General features: G+C 41.7%; 1 protein-coding gene across 3 annotated transcripts in view; it reads left to right on the top strand.

Annotated features, from left to right (window-relative positions):
* WDHD1 (WD repeat and HMG-box DNA binding protein 1) overlaps positions 1 to 23,715 on the top strand; it is a 2,322,801-nt gene that overhangs the window by 1,471,549 nt on the left and 827,537 nt on the right. For all 3 annotated transcript variants that reach the window (XM_044074408.1, XM_044074407.1, XM_044074406.1), the window contains exon 15: positions 15,830 to 15,967. In XM_044074408.1, the coding sequence (XP_043930343.1) occupies positions 15,830 to 15,967 (138 nt within the window). The remainder of the gene's footprint in view (positions 1 to 15,829; positions 15,968 to 23,715) is intronic.

The following is a 23,715-nucleotide window of genomic DNA, read 5'->3' as shown; positions in this document are numbered from 1 at the left end:
GGCGGAACGGTCTGCCTCGATGCCCCCAGTCTCGACTCCTCTGGTTTCGGAGCCGATGACTGGGGCTTCGAGCGGTCACCTTCATCGGCTCCACTGATTTTGGAGCCGATGAGGGTTGCTGGCTCAGACTCTTCCCCTTCGGCGCCGAAGCCCTCCTCGGCACCGAGGGAAATTGTTTTGGGATCTCCCTCGGCGCCGATAGTGGTTGAGTCCATTCGGAGCCGGTCCCCCAGTCCTTTGGAGCCGATGGAGAAGTCGGTTCGGACCCGATCGGTTTCATCTAGATCTTCCAAGATGTCTGATTCGGACATCGACAGGGTGCTCCTAAGACTTTTTCAGTCTCCTGTGTTCCAAAAATTAGTTTCGGCTCCAGCCCATTCGGCTTCGGAGCCGATGGCCCACCCTGTAGTTATGGTTCCTCCTCCAACAGCCTCGGCACCGTTGGAGCCAGTGCTGGTGGAGCCGATGGAGGTTTTCGGGTCGGCCCCGACCCTTACTCCAACCCCGGCTCTCGAGTCGGAGTTCGGTACGCGGACCTCCTCTGTCGGCCCCGGGGGGGGGGACGCTTCGGGACTGATGTTTTCGGTCCCAGGCCTTCCTCTCGGTGCGTCGGCTGCGGGGGTACCGTCTACTGTTGTGGCCACGGGGGTTGGACCTTCCCAGGATTCTGGTGGTCCGGCCTTCATGGCCATGAGGAGTGCGTTAGCCAAATCTTCTTTGGCTACCTCCACGGTCTCACCAGCACCTTCCCTGCATACAGAGACTGGGTCTTTGGCAGTCCCCCTGTCCTTAGATAGCTCAGCCCTCCGCCTCCTGGGTGTCTCCGCCCTTCGACGAGCTCCTAGATTTGATCTGTCGAAGGGCGTGGGAACATCCAGACTCTGTGGAACCGGTGCCTGCTCACCCAAATAAGTTCCTGTCAGCACCCCCAGAGAAGGAGTTTTTGACAAAAGGTGTGGCTGTAGATGCCTTGGTGGTGGCATCTGCTACCTAGCAAGATGTAGAAGAGGCTTCGACGTCCGTCCATCCTCCTAATAAGGAGTCTAGGAGTATGGATCGGTACGGGAAGCGCACCCTCAGTTCAGCGGCATTTACTTTAAGGTCCCTGAACTATTTAATGCACTTCACCAGGTTTCAGAGGGATCTGATCAAGGAGCTTTCAGATACCCTCTTGGGTAACCTACTTGAGCAGCTGGCCCAGACGGTTGGTTCTCAGTTGGCTACGCTGTCATCCATATCAAACTCGTCCATGAGGCTCATTTCATATGCGGCCGAGGGGGCGAGTAGAGCGGCGGGTACAGGTATTGCTCTACGGAGGCAAGCCTGGCTTCGCCTGTGTCATTTTGCGGAGGCCTTCAAGTCTTCTTTTGCCGACGCTCCCTTTGATGGGTCCTCTTTGTTTGGACCCAAGGTAAAAGACACATTGACCCGCTGCGAGCAAGAAGGTAAGACATTGACTGCCGTAGGGGCACGATTTTCCACTCCCTTTCGGCCTTATCCCAAGGCTAAAAGAGGAGGGAAAATATGGTTCCGTAGATCCCAGAAGTCTTATCCCTCACAGCAGGACGATCCCCCTTCTAGAGGCAGAGGAGGGGGAAATTTTTCTGGAAGACGCCGTCCCAGAGGCGGCAGAGGCGCCTGCAACACTGGAGACCGCAAGTCCTTTCGTGGCTCTTCAGCCTTCCACAATCCCTGAGGGATTGCCCGACTGTGCAGCTCTGGAGCCAGTCGGGGGTCGTTTTTCGGGGCACCTAAAAGCCTGGGAAGGTATCACTCAGGACCGATGGGTGCTTCGAATTATCGCCGGAGGTTACTCCATCCCTTTTTCTCATCCACCACCTCCGTCCAAGAAAATCCCGGACCCACCACCCAGTCAACGGGAAATTGCAGCCTTAGAAGTCTCAAAGCTGCTTCAAAAAGGAGACATCCAACCAGTCCCCGCAGACCAGATCGGGTTAGGGACTTACTCAAGATTCTTTTTGGTGCCAAAAAAGACCGGGGACTTGAGGCCCATCCTGGATCTCAGCATTCTAAATCGTTCAGTCAAAAAGTCCAAGTTCTGAATGGTCACCTTGCAATCCATTCTCCCACTGCTGGAGAAAGGTGTTTGGATGTGCTCCATAGATCTCAAGGACGCTTATTACCACATCATGGTAGATCAGGCGTCCAGGAGACATTTGCGCTTCAGCCTAGGAGACAGTCATTTTCAGTTCCGCGCGCTGCCCTTTGGTCTCACCACAGCCCCCAGGGTGTTCACCAAATGTTTGGCGGTCGTGACTGCTCACCTGAGGAGTCTAAGATTCCAGGTGTTTCTGTATCTGGACGACTGGCTCCTAACTGCCACCTCCAGGCGTCTACTATTGCAGAGTCTACAAGCCACAATATCACTGGGCACTTCCCTTGGAATCACCTTCAATTGGCCAAAGTCTGTGTTGCTGCCATCTCAACGCATAAGATTCATCGGAGTAGAGATAGACTCACACAGAATGCGGGTCTATCTTCCTACAGAAAGGATACAAACCATACAGGATCAAGTTCGAGCCTTGCTTCCCAGATCCAAAGCTCCAGCCAGAATGGTCCTGCAACTATTGGGATCCATGTCGGCCTCTGTTCTTCTAGTCCCCCTAGCAAGATTGCATATGAGAATTCTCCAGTGGCTTCTTTCGACACAGTGGTCTTTTCAGGATCTCTCCCTCAGTCACCTCATACGGATCATGGAAACCTGCAAGTGGGACCTTCGCTGGTGGCTGGTGCCCTCCAATCTGGATCAGGGTCTACCCTTCGTTCCACCTCGACTACGGACACCTCCCAGATGGGGGGGGGGGGCATTTCCTGGGCAGGTCAGTCCAAGGTAATTGGCATTCAGAAGAGAGTCTTCTTCATATCAACATTTTGGAAATGAGGGCGGTGCTTCTATCTCTACAAGCCCTCCACGATTACCTCCCTCAGGGCATGATTGCTGTTCACTCCGACAACATGTCAGTGGTCTGGTACCTGAACAAGCAGGGAGGAAACAGATCCTACCCTCTTTGCAGAGAGGCCAAGAGAGTATGGGAATGGGCAGTGGTGACCAAACGTTTTCTGATAGCAACTCATATCCCTGGCAAATCCAATGTGATAGCCAACAGACTGAGCAGAACTATCCTCTCTCCTCACGAGTGGTCTCTGAACAATACAGTGGCAACTCATATTTTCAGCAAATGGGGAATTCCTTGTTGCGACCTCTTCGCAACTTCGCTGAACGCGAAGTGCAAAAAGTTCTTCTCCCTCACTCCAGCTCCGGGGGAGAGTCCTATGGACGCACTAGCCCATCCTTGGCCCACCGGCTTGCTATACGCCTTCCCCCCAGTTCCCCTCCTTCCCAGAGTGATCCAAAAGGCGTCTCACTTGGGGAGCAAAATGATCCTAGTTGCTCCTTACTGGCCTCGTCAGGTATGGTTCCCCTATCTTCGGAAATATGCACTGGACGGTCCATGGTTCCTGGACCAGATCCCAGACCTATTAGTTCATCAGTCGGGACTACTCCACCAGTCCCTTCACACTTTGAAGTTAACAGCTTGGCTCCTCCTCTTCCGACTATAGTCAGGAATCATACCTTAGACCCGGAAGTCATACATATTTTATCTTCGACCCACAAGTCTGCCACCAAGAAATTGTATACCAGCAAATGGAAGAGATTTGCTATTTGGGCTCAACTCCGGGTCTGGATCCCATCACTATTCCTGTATCGGAAGTCCTAAAATTCCTAACTTCCCTATTCAATCAAGGTTCTTCAGTCTCTACCATCAAGGTCCAATTGGCAGCTATTTCCAATTTTCATGAATCTATAAACCCACCTTTAATGAGCAACAGATTGTGTAAGACCTTCATGAAAGGTGCTGCGCTTTTACGACCTCCGATTTCTCATCCTGCTCCTCCATGGGATCTCGATGTGGTGTTACGTGCCTTAACTTCCTCCCCCTTCGAACCGGCAGCAACATGTGATTTGAAATTTCTATCTTGGAAAACTGCTTTTCTGGTTGCTATTACTTCTGCCAGAAGAGTTTCAGAGCTTCAAGCTCTATCTGTAAAACCACCGTACCTGTTTTTTCACACAGAGGATCTCTCAGGCCTAATCCATCCTTTGTCCCAAAAGTTTGTTCCAGTTTTTGCCTACAACAGTCATTAGAACTTCCAGTTTTCTTTCCAAAGTACTCTAACAAAGCGGAATACATATTCCACACATTGGATGTCCACAGGCAATTGCGTTTTTATTTAGACAGGACCAAACAAACCAGGAAAACAGATCAATTGTTTGTGTCCTTTTCGGATAATAAATTGGGCAAAGCCGTCACAAAGGTCACTATTGCCAAATGGATCAGGGACTGTATTAGTCAAGCTTATTCCTCTTCTAATAAAGAGCTTACGACCTCTGTCAATGCTCACTCTACAAGAGCTATGGCTACTTCAATAGCATTCCATTCTAAGCTTGCCATTAGTGACAATTGTCCAGCGGCTACATGGTCTTCCCTGCATACTTTCATTTCCCACTACAAATTGGATGTGGCATCTCGGGGGCGAGCTTCATTTGGTTCCACAGTGCTCAGGAGTGTTTTCCAGTGAGCCACCCAGGATTTAGGTGCTAGGGACGCTGTCCCATCAGTACTGAATGTAGGCGAGATAGGATCACATAACATCTTTTAGTTATGTACTCACCATAACTTTAGATGTTTGGGATCCATCTCGCCACATTCTAATAACCCACCCTCCATCCCCCTGCCTTGGAGATCAGAAGAGATCGGACGGTCCGAATTCTATTGTTTCATCTTGAAACATCTGGCAATGTTATATAAACAAGTTATGTGTGTGTGCATGAATGCGGACAAACAAGATCTGGGGGATTAGTGGTGGTGCATCCTGGGATGAAGAATAGCTCAGCCAATAAGAGGCTTCGCTCTATAGCATAGCGTGCCGAGTCGGAGCCGAGGATCGGCTCTGAGCCCATCAGTACTGAATGTAGGCGAGATGGATCCCAAACATCTAAAGTTATGGTGAGTACATAACTAAAAGTTTTACAGCACAATAAACCACTCCCTTGCTTGATAAAAAGTATATATATATATATATATATATATATATATATATATATATATATATATTTAGAAAGCTTGTGAGGAAACTATTACTCTATTTTTGTTTTACTTGGATTGCTTGTCTGTGTACTTAAAGGATTTTCGACTGGAAACAGACTGCCTGCCTTGCTTGGATTACTTTCGAATACTTAGTAATTCTGTACAATATTTCAAATGATATATTTTTTTTTTTTTTTTTTTTTTTTTTTTACTTGAGTTTAAGTTCGCTACTTCTACTACTATTGTCTGATCTGATTAATATACAGTGATTAACTAGAGAAATATGGACTGAAAATCTTCCACACAGAGAAGTTTCTTACACTGTTTTATATTTTCAGATGGCAATCTTTATCCTCTGAGTGTTGCTCATCACCTTCAAAGAATTGTCTGGGGAAGGAACAAAGTCACTTTTTTTTATCAAAATATAGTCCAATATTGGCTTGCTAGCGGGATGTTGGGGTCTCTGAAAGAGTTGTTTAAGTCTGTTGAATGCTGTATTTTAACTTACCCTCTGAATAATTACTTGAAAATGTTAATGTTAAAGTACACACCTTTTATAAGTATGTCATTTTCATAATGCAGATTTTGTTGAGAAGCTGATTGCACTTAAAATCTTCTTAATCTAGATGTAGAGTCTATTCTCATACCATATATAAGCGGTTTCCACTGAGCTAAAATGGAAGGTTGAATGAGGAGTTCCAAGATGGCTGCGCACTGAGTAACAGCTTGTTTCTAGCTCTGTCATTGTGAAAACAGAAACTCTGCAGAGAAGGCCGTTAGACTTTGTGTTTATTGGTGAATTTCAGTAACTGGCTAGTAAGTACACTTCCTGGATGCCAGGGATAAAGAAATACAGAAGGCCTGGAAAAAATTAGCTGCAAAAAGTGAGGAAGAAACTCTGACTAGGAAGAGTTCTGCAGCTGTTCAGCAAAACGTCATGCAACCTTCAGACATGACTTCCAATAAACCTACAAGATGATATAAGACAACTGCATACAGACTTGGTTAAAATAAACAAAACACTGATAGAGTATATCAACACAAACAACAAAAGGCTGGAGCAAATGGAACAAGCTTTAAACAGATATTCAGATGAGATGATAAAGCTGCAAAAGTCAGAGGTTGAAATGAAGAAAAGGCTGGCTGAATATGAAATTGCTCAGGAAGAGATGTTTCAAAAAATAATAGAATTAGAGTACAGAGCACATACGGAAAATTTGAGATTTTCAGCTATACCAGAGAAGCTGGAAGGAACAGACTGCATTAGATTTATGAAAGCACAAGTACGTAACTGGACTGGTATTCCACAGCAGGACCTAATAGTTGAAGGGGTACATTGCGTGTATGCTCCAAATCTAGCTATAAGAATGCAACCTAGACCTTTAATAGTAAGGATGCAATCTTACCAGCAGAAAGAGTTGATTTTGTCAAAACTGTGACAGAAGGACAAAATACTAAAAGTAGGAGACAACACAGTGTTTGTGGAGAATGATTACTCATTGTACATCAGTCAAAAGAGAAGTAAATTCATTCCTCTATGGTACAAACTGTTGTATTCAGTTGTCTTCAAGGTATTCTTCCCTGGAGGGACAAAATCATTTTTTGATGAGGTGCATGCTAAGGAAGAAATATAAAAGTTTATCCAACAAAAACCGAGCTGTGAAACAGGAGATTCGGCTTCTTGTTCCTTTGGTAGTAAAGACCACAGAGAGATTGCACCTGTGAAACCTTTTCTAGTATTTCAATGGAAAATGTTGGAGAGAAGGAAGGGAACACTAGAGTTGACTAGAAGAATCAAGGGTATGTTGGAAATGAAGCAGAGACTAGAGTTGGGTGATTGAGAAGAACAGTAATAAAATCAGTAACTTAATGTGGGATTACAATGCAGTAATTATATTTGTGAAATATGACAGCACAAGAAAATCTGGAAATATTGGACTTCAAAATTTGTTGAATGGGCGACTCTAAAGTATATTCTCTACTTCATGTCAGTAATGTTCAGAAAAATGCTTTTGGGGAGTGTAAGAGAGGTGAGAACGCCAAGTGTAAGTAAAGAAAACACTTTTTTTTTCTTAATAGTACTGCATCTGTGTTGCATGGTTTTCTGTGCATGCTATTTTGGGGTGTAATGGGGACTGTAAACAGGTGGTGTTTTTATTTTTCTCCCATCTTCTCTTTTTCTTCGCAGTTTTGAGAAATATAGACAATCTAATTAAAAGGAAAAACAAAAAAAAAGAAAGAAAAAGGGGGCGCCTGGTTAAGGGGGCATGACAGAGTTCAAATTAATGTGCTTTTTTCATTCTTGCATGGGGAAATGACTGATTAAGGACTTTTGTTTTAACAGGGAGAGCAAGTAAATGAAAAAGGACATTGAATATTGTAAGGCTTTTTTTTTTTTAGCACTTGCAAATATGTATGCTAAGAAGCATTTCTGCAGCTGGTCTTCATGTTTCCATGGAGATGATCTGATAAAGAGAAACTGGAGACAGTCTGGTGGAAGGGAATTGGCTGAGGGAAAAGAAGAAAAAAGAACAGAGAAATTGACAAGGACATAATGTTCCGTGAAAACAATCAGAGGTTTTCCCAGGTGTGACAGACTTGAAGTAAAATTCTCTCAGTTTTTTTAATGCAGTGAGGATACCATTATAAACAGGTGCTTTTGTTTTTTTCTTGTTCACCCTTCTCTCTTTTTCTTTATTCAGTTGTGAGAAATGAAGGTGTTGCAATGAAAAAAGTAAAACGAGGAGAGGAGGAGATGGTGGGAGCAGAAGAGTATGGTTAAGAGCCTATGTGTAAAAAAAAAAAAAAAAAAGTGTGCTTTTTCCCATGCTTGCATAGGGAAATGACTGGGTAAAAACCCTAGGCGTTATCCAATAACAAGTTTATTACAAAGCATGTAAATGAAAAAGAATATTGAATATTGTAAGGCTTTTTTTCTGATAAACAAGGTACCATTAGAAGTTTTTTGCCTGGTTTGCATGTCACTAGAAGACAATTTGATAAAGAGAAGTGGCTTGGATAAAGTGTTTACTGAAAACATTCAAATGTTTTGTCAACTGGGAGAGTTACAAAGATATACAAAATCAAATAGCACTTACTAATAGCATAGGCTGTACCATGCGTCTTAGCATATCTAACCTTTTCTCTTTGGATAACTTTAGCCTGTGTGTATAGCTATCAACTTAGAGCTTATGTCCTTGTTAAGAAGCAAAAATTTCAATATGTGAAGATGTACATAGTTTTGTGTGTTATTTTTAAGCTCATATGTTTTTAGGAAGGGTTTTGGGGGGTTGTTTGTTCTGTTTGAGGGCTTTCAAAAAACAAAAGGTTATGTAAGTTGTGACATAGGCGCAAATGGATATGACCTGAAACAACTGTATAAAAGACCAACCTGCCGAACAGTATATACATGTAGCATAAAAGTTGGAACTAGACATTTAGCAAAAGAGCAGTTGTGTATAAAAGATGGTAATAATAACTATATAAGAAAGTGATGCTTTCTGTAATGCCTTTCAATCTGAATGGTCTTGCAGATAAATATAAAAAAAGAGAGTAGTGAACTATATTAAAAATGTAGAGTACAAACATCTGTGCTATAGGAGATGCACCTGGAAAGAACTGAACGTGTGAATTTGATAAAGAAAGGTTTTCATGGTGGTTATTCAGCAGAAAATATGGGTCAAAGGAAAAGAGGAGTACTTATATTAATTGCAAGAGTAACTCTAATAGTACTAGAAGAGGGGAAAAAGATAATAATGGAAGATGCATAGTATTAAGGGGCTATTCACTAGGGTGGAGGATTACACACTGGCATGCATTTACATCCCCCTAAAACTGTTATAATGGAGCGTAAGAAAATTCTGGGAAAAATAATCTGCTTTCAGCAAGGAATATTACTTATAGGTGGGGACTGCAATGTGGTTTACAACACTGAAGATGAGTCGGGGGGGGCCTAGAAGGGAAAATATAAAAAAGGAGGGTAGATTTTTGAAATTTGACCTAGAAGAGTGAATTCAGTACTAGCAGTTCGGAGTGAATTTACATATTACTCATCAAGATACAAAAACATGGCTAGGCTAGATGGATTTTATATCTCACAGGAACATGTGCATTTAATTGAAGGTCTTGAAACGCATCCAATAACTATTTCAGATCATGCACCAATAATAGCTAAAATAAAAATGCAAAGTACTGAAATAAAAATGAGGCACTGGTGCTTTCTCACCTGTCAGTTGAAAAGAGAGGAATTTAAGGAATGGGTTGTGGAATTAATTCAGGAGGTACTAGAGGAGATAGAATTATCTTCTGAAAATTTAGCTAAGGAGTGGGATAAAATTAAAGTAGAGTTTAAAACTAGGCTGGAAATAAAAGAAAGGGAGATGTGGTTAAACAGTAACAAGAATTATTTAGAGGGATTGACAAATGTTAAAGTATTGTAAAATAGGGGGAATCTCTCAGAACAAGAAAAGGAGCAACTGCAGAATGCTAAACAGAAACCAAGGGATTACCTTGATAATATGCACGAGTGTAGAAAGATTGCTGTTAAGCAACTGTTTTTTTTTATGATAATTCTAGAACACAAAAACTTTTAACACAACTCAGGCAACAGAAAGTGGAAAGGGCAGTCACCAAGCTTAGGGAGCCTATAACAAGGAAGATAACGAGACCCTGTAGAAGTATTAGAAATATTTTGGAAATTTTTTGAAAATTTGTATAAAGCAGAGAAATATGGAAATCAATAAAAGGTACAAATGGAAATGTTTATGAAGACTTAAATATGCCATAGTTAGAGGAAGAGGAGGCTCAATTGCTAACAGGCTAGGAAGGGATGAGATAAAATGGCTATGTTTAACCAATCTACAGGAAAGTCCCCAGGAATAGATGGTATTCCTGTGGAAGTTAGGAGGGAAAAAAGTGATAAAGATCTGGAAGGTTTTGTTTAACAGTATTAAGAGGAGAAGTACTAGCATCCTGGAAGAAGGCGGTGGTAATGGCAATACCTAAAGAGTGTAAAGATCCATCACATCCAGCTTCATACAGGCCCATTTCAATACTAAACCATCATTATAAAGTGTTCATGTCTGTAGTGGCTAAAAGAATGGCAAAAATGATACCAAAATTGATAGAGATATGGATCAGTGTGGTTTTGTGGAGGGGAGGCAAACATTTGGCAATATTAACAGAACATTGATGATCCAGAGGGAAGCAGAATGTAAAAAAAGTACTACTTTTATTGTTGGGTCTTCATGCAGAGAAAGCATTTGACAGATTAGACTGTGCTAAAGTAATAAATGACATTAAGGATTTACTTATTTTGCCTTCAGTCAAGAATAATACTTCAGGATGTGCAAACAGAAATTTATTTTACAGTGCTGGGAGATCAGACCATCTTCATAAAGGTATATAAACCAGCCTCACTGAACAAAGGAAACTGCATGTTTTGTGCACTTGCTTATCAATTCAACCATGCAGGATAGTGAAGTAAAAATGTTTTTAACAAATCAGTGACTTTAGAAATGTTCTCATTCCTCGTGATTCTCACCCTGGACTTCATGTGAACACCTTCCTTTACATGACCCACCTGCTCCAAGGATCTTGTTTTCTGACCTTGGATATTTCACGCTTTCCTTAGCAACAACGCACTTCTAGCCTGGAGGAGTCAAGCTAACAAATATCTTTTACACTGGTTAACATGCCTCTGCTCCTACAACACTTACTTTCCCATTAGGTATTAAAAGAATGCAGTTGAAACACATCAGTAACTTCAGCTTATTAAGCTGTATTTTTTCCTCAGCCCTCCATACAAATTGTTTGCTTTTTAACAATCATGTTACAGAATCATTAATGAAACTGAAATTAATATACATTTTAATAAACTGATCTTGTCCCATAACAGTTTCCCCCCTTTGACACTATCAATGTCATACAATACATGTAATTTATATTTTTATTTTTCTTAGCTTGATAAAATTAGCTTCAACATCATAATAATTGTCACCTACTGAGATAGAATTTTCATTATTTGTTATGTGCAGTAGCATTTCACGTGCAGGTGAGATTAAACATCCTGTAATTACAGCTCTCAAAATAGAGAATATTAAAAGTATAATAAAAAGTACAAATACAATACCCTGGACTATACTAGTTCCCAGGTTACCAAAAATACTGGCCAACCATCTGAAAATTGTCCATTGTTTTGATGTGCTGTCCAAATCCTTGCCCCTTTGCTCCATGAATTTTGCTGGTTTTTCCTGTTCATTATGATAGTCACTAATATAAGAACAGCAATGAACTCCACATGAGAACCCCCTTTTGCAGCAAGTATTATGTCAAGTGCCAATTGATTCTGTAACACCACAGTTCGCATTTCAGCCATTACTCGATTTGCCATCCTGATGTGATGCGAAGTTTTGTTGACTATCTCCTGAAGAATTTGAGCAAGCATGATGATTTTGAGCATTGTCCTCTGTGCTCCTTACCCAGGATTAAAGACTGAAAGTACTTGCTCTGCCCAGTGGATTGCTCATTTATTTGTCAGTCTACCTGCTGGAGGATTTTCGAAATGCTGAATAGCAGAGGTAATCAGTCTACAAAGCAACATCCAGTGCAGTTTGTAGGCAACCAGGGGTAGGCATGATCACCAAAGATGGTAGTAACTGTCCTTTATCATACCCATGCCATGCCCCCAGTCATAGCTTTTTAAGTGCAAAGAGTCTAACACACTTTCATGCCTGGTGTCATTACATTTGCTGATTCCTACTGGTACAGTCCCATTTCTGGCATAACATGTGTCCTCATGATGTGTGGTTGTAAGTTGAAGAGACACAACCTTTGAGAAAGTTACGCCAAGTTAGAGTGATATCACCAAGATCTTTTTCAAATGACATCTGTGATGCAGGGATGGGAATCATAGGAATCCCTGCCTTAGAATGATGAGGTATATGCGAACACTCCCAACAGTTTGTTACATTCAAGTCTGTGGCTTATTGTTGAAGAACCAGCAAGAAACTGTTTTCTCTCTACCAGTTTATAAGAGGAAACAGCAGGAAAAACAAAGCAAAAGGGTACCTGTTGTCACCAGATTCATCATGTGGACTGCTACTACAGTTGACTTCCTTCACTGGGCAGATGATATGCCTGTCACACCTCAATTTCCCTCTGTTTGCTGCAATGATTTGTCTGGGGTCCCCACATGACACGTTTTCTTGCAGTGAAACGAATCGATCCACGTTGGTAGTCCTGCACAGTGAACAGCAGTCAGGGTTGTTAGCTGCACCTGGAAAGGTCCTTTCCACCTTAGACTTAGTTTTTCCTCTGAAAATTTTTAAATTAAACCCGATCACCCAGCTGCAGTTGATGACAGGGCTAGTCAGAGGAATGGGGAACTGCTGATTTTACTGTTTGATGATATTGCTGTAAAATATGAACAAGTTTGCGACAATATGAAATCATAGCATCATGTGGCAAAGTTAAATCTACATTTCGCACTGGAGGGGTAGCTGGAAGGGCCATGGGTCTCCCCATCAATATTTCATACAGACTGAACTTCCTGGTGGCATTCAGTGAGGCCCTCATGTTCATTAAGCACGAATCTTTGAAATTTTAGTTTGAGTCCTAGTTACCCTTTCTACTAATCCAGATGACTGTGGATGGTTAGGACAGTGAAGACTCAACTGTGTATTACAAATTTTGCATAGCTCTTTCATTAATGAATTATTAAAATATGTTCCCTGGTCACTATTGATAATACACGGTATATCAAAATGAGGTATAAAATTATACATGAGTTTCTTGACAACTGTGACTGCTTCCACCCATGCCGAAAACACACCACCACCACCAAAATAAATTGTAAGTTATTAGTCCTAGGCATGTGGATGAAGTCCAGCTGCACGTTAACAAAAGGTCCCCAGGGTGGTGGTAAACATGCAGTCTTAATGTTTGCATTTTTACTAACATTATACTCTTGACATATAGCACAATTGTTGACATACTGAAGTATCAAAGAGGAGACATGAGGGGCATACCAACTTCAGGTAATCTGGTTAAATAAAGCTGTCTTACCTGCATGGGCTGGTAGATGATATGCCCTTACCAGGTAAGGTAGCAAAGAGGCAGAAGAAATTAATACACATTTTAATAGACTGATCTTGTCCTACAACAACTGGGTCTTCATGAACAGGGCAATGTAAGCATTTGCTTTCCCCATTACAGTTATAAGGTTAATTAGAAGAATATATGAGGGATTGGAGGCGCAAATTAAAGTGGGTGAGGTCCTCTCCGATAATTTTTGCTTTAATAGAGGAGCCAGGCGGGGTTGTCCACTTTCCCCTTTGTTGTTTGCATTATATTTAGAGCTGCTGGCAAAGAAAATAAGGGACTCAGACATTCAAGGATATAATTGGTGTGGTAGTCAGGAAAAGCTGGCTCTGTCTGCAGATTGATATTATTTTATACACGACAAAACCAGAGAGACATTACAGTGTTGTGGAACATTTTAAGACTTTCAGATCTTCTTGGGATACAAAATTAATGAAGCTAAAACAAAGGCAATAGCAGTAAATTATGTACCCACACACGAGTTGGTTCAACAATATCCATATTTATGGGGACATGATAAAATAAAATATTTAGGAGTATGGATGAGAAATGACTCTGTGGTGGCAGCTAAGGATATGTGGGAAGAGACTAAACAGAAGATAATACTAAAATTGAGAAACTGGAAGTTCTGTTTTATGCATAGAAATGCTAAGATACAAGCCAATGTTTTTATTCCCTTTTGTCTTGTACGCAGGTCAGGCATATTTTTGTCAACAGGAGGATAAGTTGTGGATAGCAATTAAAAATGAGTTGAAGGATTTTATCTGAGAAGGGAAGACAGCAAGAGTCAAGTGGGATAAGCTAATTCTACCAGTAGAACCAGGCGGACGGGGGTATTTTATTGCAGCACAATTAAGGCTCTTGCATATAGCATAAGCAGAAAACTGTCAGTGGAAAGGAATGATGCTGACACAGGGAAGAAGCTCACAAAATAAGGAGAGATTGGGATTTTGGATGCAGACTCTTAAGGAGAGCAACCAAAATCATAGAGTATTATATTAATAAAATAGCAGGGCGTATTTTAAGAACCAAACCAGCACGAGAATGGAGAAAAGAGATGCTGCCGATAGGGATGACTGTGATCAGGGATATAATAGGCAAGAGGTGGCTGAAATTTATTGGAGAAAACTGGCAAAGGAACCATGGTATTGGGAGCAAATAACTAGAAAGGAAAGGTAGTAGAATGGGAAGAGGCCAAGAATTTATTTGGACTGCAGGTTAGAGATTGCCTTCCCTATCAAGGATTGATATCAGAGTATAGGCAAAGAGAAAGAAATAGGGCGCTCTTAAATGAAATACCAGCACTGGTAGAGTTTTTAATAGACTCTAGAACAGAAGCTGCCTTAAAAAAAGGAATAATTAGTAAAACATATAAAATATTGCATGATTATAAGAATCAGTCAGAGGAGTTTAGAAAGGATTGGGAAGAGAGCTTCGATAAGCAATTCACAAAGAGACAATGGGGGGATATATGTATATTTCCCAAATATGCAAGAAAGTCTAGAAGATTTAGAATCTTTGCCTGGAAGTGTTTACATAGGTATTTTTATACCCCAAGTACACACATTTTTTCTCAGGTGGATAGCAAGTGTTGGAGGTGTGACACTCAAGAAAGAGATAGCTGGGAACATATATTTTGGGAGTGTAATGAGCTGGCAAACTTTAGGGATTCCCTGCAGACCACTCTGCCCGAGATGCTGAGTGAGCAAATTGGACTGACTGGGGAGATGAATTTTTTGAGTTATGCTACAGAATCAGAATTGCCTAGAGATGGTAAAGCCTTGCTGAGTCTAATTATGGTGGCTGCCAAAAAAGCAATTACTAGAAAATGGAAATCAAAGTACAGTCCAACTTTACTAGAAGTAGTGAATGTAATAATAAATATAAAACAACTGGAATTGGGATCTTTAGAAAAGGGAAGGAACAAACTACATAGGAAAAACGGGAATTGTGGGAACAATATATGCAGAGCAGGAACAAGGTTTAAAAGGCAGGATTTGAATGAGCCATATAATGCTTAACTGTCAATGACTAGATGGTTTATAAGTGATGTATAATGTTTGCAACTACAGTTGTTTCAATGGTGTCTGTGTTGTAAAGTGTTTACAACTAAAGTGGTATCATTTTGTATATTTTTCATTTACATAAATGTAAAATTGCCTTTGTCATATGTGAAAATATAATAAAGATGTTTGGAGAAAACAAAGTGGAAGGTTGAATATTGTGTGTACAAATAAATATAGATTTTGCATTGACTTACCAGCCAGCTTGGCACCAACAGAGCAGACTTGTGTTGCAAGTTTTTTTTTTTGTTGTTGTAAATTAAAACCATATATAGAGAGCATTTTGTTCAGAAGCTGAGAGGGTCTGGTATGTGTGATGCTTATTGTCATCTAATGTAGACAGTGTCCATGGAAGCCGCTAGCCTTTGGTGATAGCAAAAGGTTGTAATATAATTCCACCAGTGTCACTGAATGTTGACATTGTGAGTGTTATTGTATCTGGTCTGAAAATATGTTTTGGACATATTTCTGAACGGTGTGTCGTTTCATCTAACAGAAATATATTCTGTGCATTTGGAAAATAACTCAATTCCCTGTAAATTTTTTTCTACTTAGCCACTGGGTTTGATGGAGAGCAGTGTCTTGGAGTACAACTGATGGAACTTGGAAAGAAGAAAAAACAAGTTCTCCATGGAGATCCTTTATCTTTACCAAAAAAGTCCTACTTGGCATGGCTTGGTTTTTCAGCAGAAGGTAAGAACAAATTTGTATTATGGTATAGTTATGCTGCCTGAGTGCATCAGGCAAGAAATATTACAGCGTTAATTCATATACATTTAAAAGTGGCATTGCTGTACAGCAGAAGTACAAGAGAAGTCATTGTAAACAATATTTTGTGTGTGATTTTTTTCTTATTTTTAAAAATGCCTTTCTATAATGGTAGATCAAAAGCAGAATGATAAAACATTTTTTGCAATATAGCAGTTCGTTTAGTAATGTCTAATTCATATTTTATCTAAAAATGAAAAATTACATTTAAATAAGTTTGTAAACATCTGTGTAAACTTTGGGGAGGGGATCTGACTAAAGGTTGTGCAGACCGTCAAGCATGGATACAGAGCTTGAACGTTTGATATGCTTGAGGAAGACTACATGACCTTTACTATTTTGCTGCCTTTGTCATGGGGAACAGATGTTCTTACAGTTTTGTTTTCTTCGGACATTGAAACGGCAACTAATATTTGACAGTGTATTGGATGCCTCACTTTGTATGACTGAAAAATATATTTAATGACAACAGTCTTGTTATTCAAAGCTTTTTATTCACAGGCTTATTTTAAGGTAAGGCAAATGAAACAATTAGGATACAGAGCTTACTGTGACAGGACTTCTGAAAATGGTCCATCTAACAAGATTGCAGACTTCTTGCTCTGTACCTGCTGGGGAAAAATTGCTATAACTCTGCTTTGTGACCACTTCCACCCTTTGGTCCATGCACATGTTCCCTGCTGTTTGATTAAGCAGACTTCACTCCATCAGTGTTACATATTCTTTTCTGTCATTCACACTGTCCCAGCTTACTTCCATTCCTTGCCTTTCTAGGAAAATGCTAACTGCTCACATCCAGTGTCAAAATGCAGGAAATACCTAAACTTGCCAGGTCTACAAAGTGCCTTTGTGATCATCAGTAGCTGTAGCAGAACTATCACTGGTTCTTCTGTGGTGCCAAAGGAGGAATCAAGAACCCCCTCCCATACAGCTGGAGTTCCTGTTCTTCAGTACCTGTCTGAACTTTTTGTAAAGGACTTAACCTTTGCTTCAGTGAAGGTACATTTATCAGCTTGCTTTCCCTTGGAACCTTCATCCTTAGCTTCACTACTTCTAGTTAAAAGATTTCTTAAATGAGTTCACAAATAACATTGTGATGCCACAGTAGGACTAAAACTTTGTTCTAGAAAAGCTGTCCCAACCTCCTTTTGAACTACTTGCTACTGCATGCCTCAAATTCTTGATATGAAAAGCAGCTTTGTTAAATCTTGGCTTAAAAATGATGTGAATAAGATTGTGTATACAGCTAGGGTGAGCTTTCATGTTAACTCTGATGACTTTGTGTCTAATGCTAGATTCTCAGGCCTCTGCATTGCACAGTCTGGCCAGCCTGAGACTATCCTTTTTGCCTGCTCTCTCAGGATGTGATGGATGACCTCATGAAAAGAAAGCTGGTCCTCTCCATTGTGGATGACCTCTATGATCTGCACCTTTTCCTTCAGACCCAGCTAACCCAAAAATGAAGTCTCCCTGCAGACCATTGAAGGCAGTTAAGCATCACAAGGTTTCGGCTTCTTCAATGCTGGACAGGTCACCCAAGAGGGATGCCTTTCTTGGTCCAGCGGTTACAGTCCTAACTACTGTTGCAGAGGTAACAGTTCTCTTAGTTTGCCCTGGCTTTTAGAGACATAGCGAAAGACCTATAAATCACATTGTAGAACTCGCTAGTGTTCCCCCAGAAAAGGGCTAAGTTCAGACACTAAGTTGGCCCTGGTTAGCTTTTGGGATAGGGCCAAGCTCTGTCCATAAAAGGCTGTAGGAGCAGTTTTTCCTATGAATTAAGGCCATGTGGTTCTATTCCTACATATTTATGGTGTTGAAGGGAACTGATGACTTCCATCCAGTTCTGAATATTTGTGACCTCAATAAGCATATTGGCTATTTATAAGATGCTATTCACAGGGAGTTACTGCTGCAATAATATTCCTTAGTCATAGGATTTGTCAAAGGTGAAATGTCCAAACTTCCAGACCAAACTGTATAAAAAAACATTCATTGTGGCACACCAAAGCATTCACCACAAGATTTTCCATAAAGAATTACGGAATTGTCCATCATTAAACTACACACTCCCTCAGATCACATATTACCTATTCCACTTTTCCACTTCAGATGCATAAATTCCAAAGAAGTTTCTACTAGAAAATATTCCCACCAACACCCCTCCTGGATCTGACAAAATAAACCCCTAGTTCTTACATTACTGCCAAGATCAACTGTGTGTTATTTTCACCTATACATATAAAATCTACATCTCATACAAAACCTCATGCCATAAATTTGGAAAACTGCTCTAGTTAAACCACCCCCAAAGCAGATCAACCCAAAAAATACCTTGCACATCTGCCCAGTATCCCTCCTCCCAACTCTGGGCAAGCTTCTAGAAAAAAATAGTCTACACTCAACTCTGTCACTATATCTAGCAGTACCACATACTTACTCCTCCAAATAGCATGAATTCTAGCTGGACAAAGTATTGTCAGCACTTTATTCCTCAACTGATGACATTCTGTGAAACACTTATACAGGCCTCCTTACAGATACCCTATCTATAGACCTGACAAAGGCATTTGACCTCCTAGTTTACTGTCTTTTCCTAATCAAAGTGATTGAAATTACTGTCATCCAGACAGCACTCAGTGGTTTAAAAGCTTCTTCAATGACATATGCTAATAGCATTCTCTCCATCAGAATCTGCACCTGTTATCAAAGGTGTACCACAAGGATCCAGTCTTGCACCCCCTTCTCCATATTCCTTAATCTTCCTTGTGATGTACTTCCAAGATGGCTGCACACTAACCAGCAACTTAATTTCAGCTCTCCCATTGTGGAAAAAGAAACAGAGAAGGCCCAGTAATTCTGTCAGTTTTAGTAAATACAGTTACTGGCTGGTAAGTACACTATCTGGATGCCAGCAAAGAAAAAACTTAAAGTGCCTGAAAGAAAATCAGTTAGAAACAGTTAAGCAAAAACAATGACTGGGAAGAGTCCTGCAGCTGTTCAGAAAAATGCAGTTAAAGCACCAGCTCTGGTATAAGACATGACTTGCAGTAATCTAGAGGAAAAAATAAATCAAGTGTGATCAGAGCTGATTAAAATAAATGAAACATTGAAGGACTGTATTAACTCAAATAAAAATGTGAAAACTGGAATAAGCTTTAAAACAACCATTCAGATAAACTGATAAAGCTGCAACATCAGAGGCTGAAATGAAGGAAAGACTGTCTGAGTATGAGACTGCTCAAGAATAGTTATTTTAAAAAATGGTAGAGGACAGAGAACGCAGAGAAAAACTGAGATTCTCTGCTGTACCAGAGAAACTAGAAGGAACAGACTGCATTAATGTTATGAAAGCACAAATCAGCAACTGGACTGTTCTAGCACAGTAAGATTTATAGGTTCATAGGTTTATACTAGGCTATCTGCCCTGGGGCATTTATAAGCCTAGCCCGATTGTGTTTGGCTTATTCCACCCCTTGATTTGAGTATACTGTGCCCTTTTTAAAGTTTAGTTTACTGTGCCTCTGTCTAATAGTGACACGGAAGTAATCCCCGGGACAAACCTACGATCCCCCATCCACTCATCAAGATTCTTCTTGAAGAGAGTCAGTGAGGTGCTCTGCCTAGCATGAATTGGAATTCTATTCCAGAGCGAAGGGAGCCTCTGGGTTATGAATCTGTCCCTCCAGCATGTTCTATTTATTTCTGTGCTGAGGTTCAAGTCCCTCGAGTGCGTGGCTCTAAGGGATTTAGATTTACTGAGGTGGAGCATGTCCATTAATACTGGGTTGGACATAGCTTTATATGTCAGGCATAGAGCGCCTCGAAGTAGGCGGTATGCAACTGAGTAGAGCTGGAGTTTTTTTAACCGAGCAGCATATGGCATCTGTTTGAGTCCCTTGATTCTCCTGGTGAGGTACATTTGGGGTCTTTCTAATTGCTGCATGTGTCTGGTAAGGTACATCCCAAAGGGGGCATTGTATTCTGTGATGGGCCTGATGAGGGATGAATAAAGGGGCACGATTACCTCTCTTGATCTAGATGTGAATCCTTTCATGATGAGGTGGGCTATGTAGAAAGTCTTTCTAACCACTTTGGCAATGTGGTTGTCAAAGGAGAGATTGCTATCAACTTGGGTCCCCAGATCCCTAATTACTTTCTCTGTACTTAATGGGTTATCACCTATGTGGTAATTTGTGGGCACATTGTTTTTGCCAAAGGGTATGACTATACACTTTTTGGCATTTAGCTTTAGACCATGGCTTTGGCACCAGTTATCCGTCTCTGCAAGACCTTTTTGAAGGATGTTTGTGTCAGCTGGAGAGTCAATTATAGCGCCCAGTTTGCAGTCATCTGCGAACTTGGTGAGCCATAGTCCTCCCACGTTGGCCTGTACCTCAGAAAAGTAAATACCGAACAAGAGAGGTCCCAGGACAGAACCTTGTGGGACGCCACTTGTGACCTGTTTCGAGTCTGACATGGCCCCAGCAACTCTTGACTCTGTGGGTTCTGTCTTTGAACCAGTTTGCGACCCATCTTGTTACATAGGGGTTTATATTTAGGCTGGATAGCTTATTTATGATGCCTGAGTGGGGTATTGTGTCAAATGCCTTTGCGAGGTCGAGATAGGCTGTGTGGACTACCTTCCCTTCATCTATGGCCTTGGTGACTGTTTCGAAGAAGTCAACCAGGTTCAAAAGGCAGGATCTGCCCTTGACAAAGCCAAATTGGGTAGGATCTAGTGTCTGTAGGTCCCCAATGTCTTTGTTTGAGTTTCATGATGATCCTCTCCATAGCCTTGCATACTAGGCTAGTCAGGCTTATGGGGCAATAGTTTCCAGGGTCCGCAGAGGCGCCACCTTTGTGGAGTGGGACCACTGTTGCTGTACGCCATTCTTTGGGCACATATCCTGTAGTGAGGCTGAGATTGTTCAGCAGTTTTACTTGAGGGATTAGTTCTTCTTGGAGTTCATGTAGGACACAACCCGGGACACCATCTGGTCCCATGGAAGCAGTGTTTTTTGCTTTGGAGAGGGCGGCCTTCACCTGAGCATCAGAGATGTTTGGGAGGCTGCACTCTGCCGGGATAGATACTTGCTCTTTTGGGGGGGGGGGATATTTGCACTGAACCTGTCTGCCAGGATATTGGCGACGTCTGTGGGTTCAGTGTATTTTTTGTCGTTTAGAATCAACTCAGAACAAGTCTGGGAGTTGCATCCCAGGTTCCTAACATAACTGAAAAAAGCCTTATGATTGTCTTTAGTGTCCTGTGCAATTTTTCTTTCGAAGCTGGCCTTGGAGGATTTTATGAGGGATCATAATTTTTTGCTAGTACTGATCAGAGATGCCTTCCCTTTTAGGGATTTTGCTCTATCATGTAGTAGCTTCCTCCTTCTGTTGTACAGTTTATACCTGGGGTCCACCAGACTGGACACCTGCCTTTGGATGATTGGGTCTTGATTTTGTTTGGGATAGCATGATCCATGCATTCCTGGAGATGTCCGTAGAATGCGTTTATATAGGATTCTGCAGTTTGGGCCGTAGTTTCCACTGACTCTGGGGCCTTGAAGGATTCCACTTCGGTTTTAAGAAGTGTGAAATTCGCTTTTGAGAAGTTTTTCACTGTGTTTTTCTGGGCTGGGGGTGGGGTCGGGATGTGGATATCCAGTGAAATTAATTTATGGTCTGATCTTGCCAATGAGTGATATACTTCTGGTATGGAGCATAGAGTCCCCATGTTGGTAATTATCAGGTCTAGTATGTTTTCCCCTCTTGTGGGAGTGGTGACTAGTTGTTCCATAGCATTTGAGTTTATAAATTCCAGGAAACTTTGGGCTAAGGTGCTGGGGCTTGAGTAATGCTCCCAGTCTGTTTGGGTAGTTGAAGTCACCCAATATAATGGTGTTCGGAGAGATCTTCATGTTCTCCAATGTTTTCAGGAAAGCCGAGTGGGATTCCTGACTTTGAGAGGGTGGTCTGTAGGATGCTATAAACTGAAAAGCAGTCTTGCCCACTGTCAGTTGCACATGGATGGTCTCCGATGCGTGCAATGCCACTAACCTGGAGGTGTGGATATCCTTGATAAATATGGAAACTCCCCCTCCTTTTGTGGTTCGGTCTGGGTTTTGGGGTCAAAAAGCATGATATGAGGTATAACCTGGTAGTGCTGGGGTGCTCTCTGGAGCCTTGAACCAGGTTTCTGTCACTGCACAGATATTGATGTTCTCCATACTGAGGAGAACTTTGAGTGCATGCATCTTGAGGTTAAGACTTATGGCGTTTAGCAGCATTACCCTTAGTTTCTTGTTCCTTGTGCTGTCTATGGAGGTGGGTTTGACTTTTGAGCCTTGCCTAAAAAAGGCACTATGGTGGTGGCAAGAGCCTTTGCCAAAATCCGAAAGCCCAGGGGTGACAGGTGCAAGCCCTCCCTAGCGAAGCAGCGTGGCTTGTCAAGCATGTCATCCCAGGCTGACAGACACTGGATCCCCTTTGAATGACACCAAAATTTTAGCCAATTGTTAAAATCGATCATTTTGTCTTTATACTGTGGCATCATTCTAGGTGAGGGTAAGATGCTGCTCAAGGTCAGGGTCATACGGGCCTGGGCTACTTGATCAGAGAGCTCCTCTATGTCTCTCTTCATGTAGTCGAGGGAGGTACGTCTCGGGTCATTCATGCCAGCATGTACAATGACTGAGTCATATTTGTATTTGCTTTGGAGTGACCTGAGTGCTTGCGTTATGTGGCGGATCCTAGCGCCCGACAGGCAGCTCACTGTGACCTTCTCTTTATTCAGCCTGGTGAGCGGGACGTCAGTGTGTCTGACAATAGAGTCACCTATTACAAGAGTATCAGATGTGTTATTCAGCCTTAAGGGCTGTGACTGCTTGGCACACTGACTTTGTGTGCTATGTGTTGTACGTGTTTTGTTTTGGGGTAGCGTTTGCGTGGGATGTCTGCTTTGGAGGTCTCTGTTGCTTAGGTAGATTTATATTTAGAGCCTCCAAGTATGTTTTTGTGTTTTTATGTGTTTGGTTCGCTGTTGTGGTGGGACTATGTGATACTGGAATTGTGTTGTGTGAGGTTACCTTCTCCTCTTGACTAGTTACACCAGTTTTGAGATGAGAGAGCTCAGCCTCCAGTTTGGCAATATGGTTGCATCTCTCACATATATTGGAACCTGTTTGGAGGAGGAGAGGGTTGTCTGTGTACATGAGACAGTTGTAGCATTGCCTCAAAATTCCCAGATTCACCAGCTGGACTGGAGAGGAAACCATTGACTGACCTTTGGACATGCTAGAGTAATATAGGGAACTGAATTAAAACGGACCAGTAGGGGACAAGGTAATCTTAGAGAGTATAAGAGTAAGTAGTGCTTATGGTTTATTAGTGCTAACTTGTAAAATTACTTATTTGGACCAGTGAGGGGCCTTAGAATGAGAATATGGTGTTTACTTTGAGAGAGAGAGCAGTTCTAAGGGAAAAGGTGAAGAGCAGACTTCGTGGAGCCAGGAATAGTTTAAACCCAATTAGGCGGCGCTGCCCGATGTTGCGCTATGCGCAAAAACGCGCAAAACCGTGCAAAAGAGGGTTTTAAGAGAGGGAGATCAAGGAGTTAGGAATTGACCCAAAATGGCCAATAAAACTACAGTTTCAAGGCAGTAACCACTCCC

This window comes from Protopterus annectens, chromosome 6.part0 (genome assembly GCF_019279795.1).
Source record: "Protopterus annectens isolate FY-2018-M chromosome 6.part0, PAN1.0, whole genome shotgun sequence".
Lineage (NCBI taxonomy): Eukaryota > Metazoa > Chordata > Ceratodontiformes > Protopteridae > Protopterus > Protopterus annectens.
The sequence above is the reverse complement of the archived record's forward strand: the minus strand, read 5'-3'. Positions and strand labels throughout refer to the sequence as shown.